Here is a 9,393-nt window from a genome sequence, read left to right on the forward strand (position 1 = left end):
CGCGCCGGCCCCACGCCGGCGTCCGCGCGTGGGAAGGGAAACCGACGCCGCCTAGCGGTTTCTGCGCGTGCCCACGCACGCGCGGACAGCGGAAGACGACGGAGCGGCGGGCGGCGGAGCGCCTCCTCGTGGGCAGCGCAAGTACCGGTGGGTCGGGAGGGCCGGGGACCCAGCAGGGAGCGTAGCCGCCGCCTCACCCGCACTTGCGCTTCCAGTATGTATCGTGTCCACCGCCCTTTCGGACATTTCATCCAACTGTGGCTCATTGTTTTTTTCAGCATGTGGAGAAGATACTTTCATTCTCCGACCCATTTCCTTCAGGTCCTGGAAGTCGTCCTTTCTGAGAGCGTGGCTGTACTCTGAAACGTCACACGCCTTACGTCCTCTCTCCGTTCTCCGCTCTGCTTTTCTCCTTGGCACCACCGGTTTAGCACCCAGTCTGTGTTTTACTCATCTTTGTATTGTCTCCTGTCTTCCTGAAGGAGCACAGGTGGCTCCTGGTGGAATCTTGCCTTCTGGGTGGGAGACGCGCTTTAGAAGCTGCCCCATGAACTTGGTGCGCAGCCGCCACCTGTCGCACTGGAGGCTTGGGGGTTGCCATGACGCTGGACAGCGTTCAGTGGAACTTCCAGCCTAAGACTGGGAAGAGAGGCCTGGCAATCCTCTCCTTAAACTCAGCCACTGAAAACCCTGCGGGCCACAGCAGGTTAGGACGCCGTGGTGTTTGCTTTGGAAAGTGGTCCAAAGCTCAGGAGTTCACCTCCGTGCCCTGGATGTGACAGAATTTCAGGAGAATTAAGAGACGTCAGAGAGAGCACGGATGGGTTGTTAGTCTGTAGGCACAGTGGTGGTTGAGCTTGGTGGCGGGGACCAGTATATGTGAAAGCAACACCTAGATACAAAAGTAAGGTACTGCCTTAAAACACAGACCTAACCAATTGCTGCTCACTGGACTCTGACCCCCGGCGGCTCTGTGTTTCAGAGGAAAACCGTGCAGTTTTTCCTGTCGGTGACCTGGAAGCCTGTTGCCAGGCTTTCTTGGCACATGGGTGGATCAGACCTACCACCCTTGCAGTTGATAGCCAAGTGCTTAGCCCTTTGTACCACTCAGGGGCTCCATGAACACTGTGGTAGAAGGTGCATATCCTGAGGCCAAAGAGCAGGGTTTTCAAAAGGGATGAGACTCACATGAAAGGCATTGTCCATCAGCAAAAGTCCAAGCTCATCTTTGGACCAGAGGAGCCGGGGCGTCTGTCTTTCAGGAGAGGCAGACACACTCCCAGGGGCTGTGGAGAGGCCCTCGATGTTCTGCTCCGGTGCCTGTGCAGGCTGGCAGGGTGGGTGGATCAGTGACAGCTCGCCTGGCTGGGGGCTGCAGCCTGGCAGGCAATCCGTGCTCCCCAGAGAAGATTCTCATGGTAAGGAAGTGCCCGTCGAGGCCCAGATGTGAGGATGGAACGTGAATTTGTTGCCACCTTATCTTGGATGGAAAAAAGTGGCAGAGTCCGTGTAACCCCCTTCATGCCTTTCTGTCCACACATGGGGAGCTTTTTGCGCACCAGCCACAGTAGATGTGAACAGCAGCACACCACCTGTGCAAGGCAGACGGACAGATGCGGTTGGCTGAGGCACCTCTCCTCTGCCGTCTCCTCCCTCCACTCAGACAGCAGCTATGCTTCAGGAACGTTTCTGTAACTTTTTGCTTTTTCCTCTCCTGATAGGCTTTTCAGTCTTGGAAGTGCAGCCCGAGAAAGATACATGTCCCCCTTTTTCCTCTCAGAGCCTCATGGACTTTACAGCTTCCACAGCCGGTTTACAAACATCTCTTTCATCAGCCACAATTTATAAAATTACTTTATTGTGTGTGAGATGGAAGTTTACACAGCAAATTTGGTTCGTATCAAACAAATATGCACAGATTGTTCTGTGGTATTGGTTCCCATTTCCACATTGTGTCAGCGTTCTCATTATTTCCATTCTGGTTGTTCTGTCTCCATGAATCTAGCTTCCCTGCCCCTGACCTCCTCACCTCTGCTTCAGGGTACATGTTGACCATTTGGGTTCATGTAGTTGATGATTTAGGGGAGCACAGTATTCACGTCACCCTCCAAAATTTAGAATGGCAGTTTTAGAGACCTCTGTTTGCTTCTATAAGGACCTCTGGTGGTGTAGTGCCAAAGGCATTTCACTGCTAACCAGAAAGTTGGAGGTTCAAATCTACCAGCCACGCCATGGAAGGAAGGCTGGGCAATCTACTTCTGTACATTCACCACCTTGGAAACCCAGAGGGGGTCACTATGAGTCAGAATCGACTTGATGGCAGTGACTTTGGTTTTTTCCTTTGGTTTGAGTTGCTCCTATAAGGAGCTCTGGTGTTATAGTGATTAAAGCATTTGGCTGCTAACCAAAAGCTTGGTGGTTCAAACCCACTAGCTGCTCCATGGAAGAAGATGAGGCAATCTGCTTCCGTTAAGATTTATAGCCTTGAAAACCCAATGGAGGTCACTATGAGCTGGAATCAACTCGATGGCAGTGTGTGGTTTGTCTTGGAGTTGCTCCTATAAGGAGCTCTGGTGGCACAGTGGTTAAGATACTCAGCTGCTAAACAAAAGGTTGGCTGTTTGAACCTGCCAGAGGCCCTGCAAGAGAAAGATGAGGGAATCTGTTTGCATAGAAAGCAGTCTGGGGAGCCCTGTGGGGGTCGCTCTGAGTCTGAATCGCCTCAGTGGTGGTGTGGCGGGTAGTTGCACCCGTCTTCTTCCCATATGACCATTCTTCTCTGTATTATTTCAACACGCACACACACACAGTCTCTCGTTTCTGTCACTTTACGTACCACCACAGGGGCCACGGTGGCTTGGTTGTGGCATCATTCAGTGTCTCGCCGAGTTCCTCTCCAGCAAAGCTGTCCTGGAAGCTCACGCTGGGCGCTGAGTGCTCCAGTACACCAGCTTCTGGGGCACGCTGCTCCTCCAATTGGCTACAGTGAAGGACACAGGAAGTGACTGGGTTTCATCTCCTCTGTGAACAACTGAACAGGGCTTACGTTTCATTCCTCTCTGAGTTATTTAATCACAAGTAGTTTCAGCAATAATCCTTTTTGAAGCTAAGTACCAACATACTCAAAGCTGTCTGTGGATGGAACCCAGCCTCATGGGGACTTCTACTTACATAAACCAAAAACCCACTGCCGTTGAGACAATTCCGACTCATAGAGACGCTATAGGATAGAGTGGAGCTGCCCCATAGAGTTCCCAAAGCTGTGAATCTCTCCCATGGAGCAGCTGGTGGGTTCAAATCTCCCACCTTTTGGTTAGCAGCCGAATGCTTTAAGAACTGTATCCCCAGAGCCTCATTTTCACCTTTTTTCACTTATATGAAGTCTGCAAATACGGATCCGGGGCAAAAGGAGTCTGGATACATGTGTTTTCGGTTGTCGTTCACATCACCATCCCTCTCTTGCCAGCTATTGCCTCATGAGCACATACAGAAATTTCTACAACTGGATTTGTTTTAACTGAGTAAGGAGTAAAAAATAAAACATAGAACAAAGGAACGAGACTGCCCCTCCCTGCTAAAACCCAGGCCCTGGTGAAGCTGTGGATGTGCTGATCAAGCAGAACCCCTAATCTGCCCACAAAGGCAGAAGGTGAGTCAGCTGAAAGGGGCTAATCCCCAAGAGAGGCTGATCCCAAAGCTGGCGCGCCCACACGGCCACCGAACAGTGGAGAACGGGCTACCGGGGGCTTAGAGGGATGTTGTTCAGAGAGAGGTCACAGAACCACCAGGGAGGGTCCTGACTACCTAGGAGGTCACCGTTGCCCTCTGTGAGGTGTGGATCATTCACACAGCTCAGCCTTGGCCAGGGCCCAGAAATAAGGAGGATTCCAAGTGTGCAGATAGGAGGAGTTGTCAGGCAGCAAGGGGCCCAGTTGTGGAGTTGGAAGTGCAGGTGGCGGCCTAACCCTTTAAGAAGGCACTCAGCTCCTCCTCATTCTGTAACCGCCAGTGAGCCAGCTGGTACAGAGCTATGCTGCAGGAGATGCTAGGGGTGAATGACTGAATGACTCCCCAGGAGCAGACCATACAAAGCGAGTCTTTATTTGGGGCTGGGCCGGCCAGGCCTCTCACGAGTACAGGCCCCGGATGGTGTGCACGGAGCGCTTCCAGCTCTCCTTCCAGCGCAGGGCTTCCTTCACCCGCAACGCGTTGTCCCTCTCCATCTTCTTCATCTCCTCCTCCAGCGAGGCTAGGTATTTCTGGGAGCAAAAGGCAGCAGGCGGAGGCTTCATGAGAAGGGGTTTCTCAGCCCCGTGCCCTAGGAAGCTGTGCCTGCCTGGCAGGGAACCTTCTCCTGCTCCAGGCCCCGGGTGAGAGCTTCACTAGTCATTTCTCCCCAAGTCTTCCCAACAACTCGGCAGGTAGGCCCAGTTCTCTTCCCCACTTTACAGAGAGAACTGAGGCTCTGAGGCTTGCTTGGGGCCAAGCATGGACTAGCTGAGTTGAGTCCAGTTCATGGAGATCCCATGTGCACAGAGTGGAACTGCAGTCCACAGGGTTTTCAAAGCTGTGAACTTTTGAAGGCAGAATGCCAGGCCTGTCTTCCAAGATACCTCTGGGTGGTTTTGAACCCTACCATTTGGCTACTTGTCAAGTGCCTACTCCCTGCCTGCCTGACCTTGGACTCTGCACTACCGGCCTCCCTGGAGTTCAGGGGTCCTGGCTTCCTCTGGAAGCTGCTCCCTCCAGACCTGGAGCCCCCACAGCTGCCCCCTCTACAGGTGTGGCAGACGGGCAAGGCAGGCTCTCCCGGTCCTGGGACCAGCCAGTCTCCAGGCAGGACGAGGTTTCTGTCTGGGCACCAGGACCTACAGTCCACAGAACTTCAGAGCTGAGATGTCCCTCACATAGTATTTGGGTGCAGCCTCCTTGTCAGGCAGGCCCCACAGGTCCACCAAGGCACTGGATTCAAATCCTGGCTCTGCCACTATGTTGTGGCATCAAAAGGGGCATGTTTCTTTAAGCCTCAGTTTGCTCATCAGTGAAATGGGGATAATAATCCTTCCTCCTCCATAAAGTGGTTAAAAAAAAAACAAAAAACTCATTGCTGTCGAGTCAATTCTGACTCATAGTGACCCCTCGTCAGGTTTCCAAGGTGGTATCTCTGTGGAAGTAGATCGCCCAGTCTTCCTTCCGAGGAGCGGCTGGTGGGTTTGAACTGCCAGCCTTCTGGTTAGCAGTCAGATGCCTTAGGCACTACGCTCCCATAAAGTGGTTGGGAGGAGTCCGTGTGTTCATTCATGTCAGGACTATAGGTCCCTCATAAGTGCTCATCCTGTTAGCTGTCACTTCTGCTACAGCCCCTCTGTGACCCTCTATTTCAGGAGCTTCCACACCTCCACCCACTCTGTTCTCTCCGTCTGACTAGCTGTGACTCAGTTGTTCCTCTGGAAAGCCTTTCGTCACTCTGCGCTCCAGGTGGTGTGTCCCTCAGCTGGGTCCCCACAGCTTTGGGGGCCATGCAGTGACCTACAGGCTCTGCACTAGACCATATGTGACCCGCAGCCCACATCCTTATGCCTGTGGATGGCAACTGTCCTGAGTGTTGAGACCTTAGCCCTGGGGGACCCTGACCTGTGAGCTCCGTTCCACAGGTCACATGTTGGTGGGGAGCTCTCGGCCTCCTCCCTAAGGCAGCTGGTTGGGGCAACACTGTCAAACTAAGCTGGCACAGGCTCCCTGGGACACTCCCACCCCACCCCACCCCACCATCTCTGTTCACCAAGTAAACAGCGTCTCGGGCTTCCACGGCCGCCAGGTGGCCCAGGGTCGTTTTGGTGGTGGCTGTGGATGGGGTCTTCTGGAGGAGAGTCTTGTTTTGAATGGTGAAGTCGGTGGGTTTGATTCCCGGCCACTTCCTACAAACAAACTTGTGTGAAAACACCCCACGGGCATGGCTTCATCACTCACAGGCCACCCGCTAACCTGGTGGCAAAGTTCAGCATTCCTTGTAGACAAGTATTATGACTTTAAACATCTTAGTTAAAAGAAACACCCTGCTTAACTTCTCACTGCATGTGCCTTCACGTTCTCGGCTCCATATTTCCATACTGTTTTAACGGGCATGTCGAGACAGTCTGGGCTCTGGGTGGGAACGGGGATGCCCACCTCTGGAGCCAGCCAGAGCCAGTGTTTCCTGGACCTCAGACTCCTCATCCAGAAAATGAGGATACCGACAGGACCTTTCTTACAGGGGAAAGCTGTTCTGCTAAATGCCCAGCACGGTGCCTGGCACGCAGGCGGAACTCAGAAAAAGGGTGCTGTGACCATCATTGGTGTCCCATCCACCTTCTGCCATCTGGCTCCAAGGGCGGTCTGCCAGCCCGGCAGCGCACGGCAGCCCCTGCCCGCTTTCCTCTCGTGCTATAAATGCCACCACCGAGAGCAGCGGTGGGCAGCTCACTGCTTCGCTGCTTCTTCCGAGTCACATTCTTGGGGACAGCCACTTTGATAGCTCGTCACACATGCCTCACAGGTACAGGGGTTCACACTGCCACTGCTAACCGAAGGATGTTCCCCCTCCTGGGACACGCTTCCCCTTTTTTGTGAGCCTCTTTGTAGGGTCCTTATCGAGGTACCCAAGAGCTGCTGGGGCTTTCGTATGTGCTGGGGCACTACCTCACTGAACTTCCTCTTCAGCGTCCCACGTAAGGCAGGCTGCTGTCCTCATGACACAGACCAGGACCCTGAGGCTTTGACTCTAACACCTCCCCGGGGTCAGCGGATCGGCCTGATGTTAGAGCCCGGGCCTTCACGTGGCACCTGCCATTCAGCGTCCTCACCACCCCCCACTCTCACCTGCTCCCCCTCTCAATCAGGGGCTTCTCTCGCTCCTCCTCCAAGGAGAGCCCGGCAAGCTTTCTCCGAATGAGGATCGACGTTTTCTGCTTGGGAGGCTCCATCTCTGGGTGAGCAAGAGCCGGGTTACCGTGCTGGGCCTCGCTCGGCAGCCCGCACCAGGGGGACTTCCACTGACTGTAATTCGAGGCAGATGAGGAATCTGCCCCCTCCCTCCCACTGGAAGTCTGGTGTGGGAGACAGCCCTCTGCCACACAGATGGCTGTGTCACTTACTTGGAGCCTGGATGTCATCGATGGTGACCACTTCATCCAACTGCAGCAGGAATTTCTTGGTGAAGTTGGCCAGGGTGGCTATGAAAAACCGGCTGTACTTCCTGGTGAATTCCTATAGGACACATGGTGAGCGCAGAGCTACTGAAAGAGGGACTTCCCTCAGAGGGCAGCAGAGGAAGGGGCTGGGTGTTCTTTGGAGGGAGGCTTTGTGGTGCCAGCTGGCAAGACAAGACCAAACCCATTGTGCCAGCTGTGTTCTAGTTACCAGGCACCTGCACCTCCACCAGGAGGTGTCCCCCAAGAGGTGATGTGGGTTGAAGATAAGCAATGACTCAGAGACGGTCAAGAGAGGAACACAGATGTTCCACAGAGAAGGAAACAGAGCAGCATCTTGGAATAGACATGTTCCCATGCTGTGAACCTAAAACTGCTCTGAAAAGCCTGTTTTAAAGAGGCTCTCCTCATTAGTAATTTTGTAATTAATTTAGAAATCAAGGAAATTCAAGTTAAACAGCCTGTAGTGACCATTTTCATCTATACAAGATACCCTACGCTTCCCAGCCAGCAGGCGGCGTGCTCAGCACCATCGCTGGCTGTCAGTGGGGACAATGTTCCAGGAGGACAGTGTGGCCCCCAGAACATGGACTTGGCAGGTCAATGGCACCACTGACCTCCAGCTTCTCCTTGTATGTCTCAATCACAGTATCCAGCGCTTCCTGCCTTTTCTCTTCCACTTGGCACAGAGACTCCATTTCTTGGAAGTTTGTCGGGTGTCCGAGATTTGGATGGAGCTTTTGGGCGTTTTCATCCTTCAGTCACACAGTCCAGAAGTCAGGGGGCATGCTAACCGAGTCCGTATGTCAGAACTACCTGAAGCAAACTCGCTGGCCTACATCCTCTGCCAGTAATGGCCACTGCCAGACTGATGTGTTTGTCCTCTGATCTGGCTGGTCTGAGAGGCAGGGGTAGGCAGAGGAGGAGCAGAGAAGCCAAGATGGGAGCATGGCTGAAGCCAACTCTGAAGGTCAGGGAGAGGGGCAGTGGGCCTCTGCCCCAGCACAATCACGGCTGTAGACCAGCGGGATCAGCAGCAGCCATGTCTCTTGACTCCAAGGACCCATGTGGAAAATCACTGTTGAACTAAGTTGCTACGCTGACCTCTCCAACAAGGCCACAAGCAGTTTCATACCCACCAAACCCAGCAGACCCATCCACTAAACTCAAGGCATTTACTGAATGACTTTTGTTTAGAAGCTGTTGTGTCAGCTCTCATTTCTCCAATGGCATGTGTCCCTCAGCCCGTATCCAACAATCTCAAGCCCAACCCTCTGACCTGCCCATGTCCTGCCTCCATTGCTGAACTCCCAAGACCCATGGTCCTGGACTGGAAATGGCTGATCCTAAGACCCTCACCTTAGCTCTCTCCAGCTGCATCAGCTGCTCCTGGAACTGGTCCCAAATCTCACTGATGGAGCTGGAGAACCTTCTCCAGTAGTGCTCCTTGAAATGTTCTGTCACGAGCCAAGACACCTGGGGCAACAGCTCCTCAAACCTCCTCAGCTGAATCCGTAACTCTGCAGGAATTAGGGGTGGGCACAGGGGAGAGGACAGGGAAGAACTAAGTTGCTAAGCTGACCTCTCCAACAAAGGCCACAAGCAGTTTCATATGGAAAAACTTGAGTTTGTTATAGCACATTACTAGTGATTCCATCAGAAAGGGTTCCCTTGCACATATAGTATGGCATTGTCAGTGAAGGCAAACATGGGTATACAGGACGATAGAGGGGTGGACAGGCTAAACTATTAGGTATGTCTATGAAGCAGGGAGTATACCCAAGAACAGGTTTAGGGTTGGCAGACAATGGTCCTATAAGTTTATGGGTATGATCTGAATTCCCAGGTGTATAGTTGAGCTGACAAGGGGCAAGGTTGTAGTCATTGCTTGGTCACAGCCAGCTACCCAGAGGGACCGAGTAGTTGAACCTGTGGGCTTGGGATCATGGTTGCAGGGGACATCAAGCTCAATTGGCATAACATACTACACAAAACATTGTTCCACCTCCTACTTTGGCGAGTAGCGAATGGGATCTTAAAAGCTTGCAAGCTGCCATCTAGATGCAACGATGGGTCTCTCTCCTCCTCCAGAGCAAAGAAGAAAGAAGAAAACCAAAAATTCATGGAAACAATTAGTCCTAGCAACTGGTATACCAACTGATCTGCAGCTTATATGACTATGAGACTAGAAGAACTACATGGTGCC

At 52.9% G+C, this 9,393-nt stretch overlaps 1 protein-coding gene across 1 annotated transcript in view; it reads right to left on the reverse strand.

The window, feature by feature from the left end:
- CCDC180 (coiled-coil domain containing 180) overlaps positions 1–9,393 on the reverse strand; it is a 64,486-nt gene that overhangs the window by 820 nt on the left and 54,273 nt on the right. The window contains 8 exon segments of the mRNA XM_007946991.2: positions 513–586; positions 2,837–2,980; positions 4,132–4,259; positions 5,783–5,918; positions 6,859–6,964; positions 7,134–7,245; positions 7,805–7,942; positions 8,547–8,707. Of these exon segments, the coding sequence (XP_007945182.2) occupies positions 513–586; positions 2,837–2,980; positions 4,132–4,259; positions 5,783–5,918; positions 6,859–6,964; positions 7,134–7,245; positions 7,805–7,942; positions 8,547–8,707 (999 nt within the window).

The sequence above is a fragment of the Orycteropus afer genome, unplaced genomic scaffold (assembly GCF_000298275.1).
Source record: "Orycteropus afer afer isolate SDZICR_OR568_19922 unplaced genomic scaffold, OryAfe1.0 scaffold00174, whole genome shotgun sequence".
Classification (NCBI taxonomy): domain Eukaryota; kingdom Metazoa; phylum Chordata; class Mammalia; order Tubulidentata; family Orycteropodidae; genus Orycteropus; species Orycteropus afer.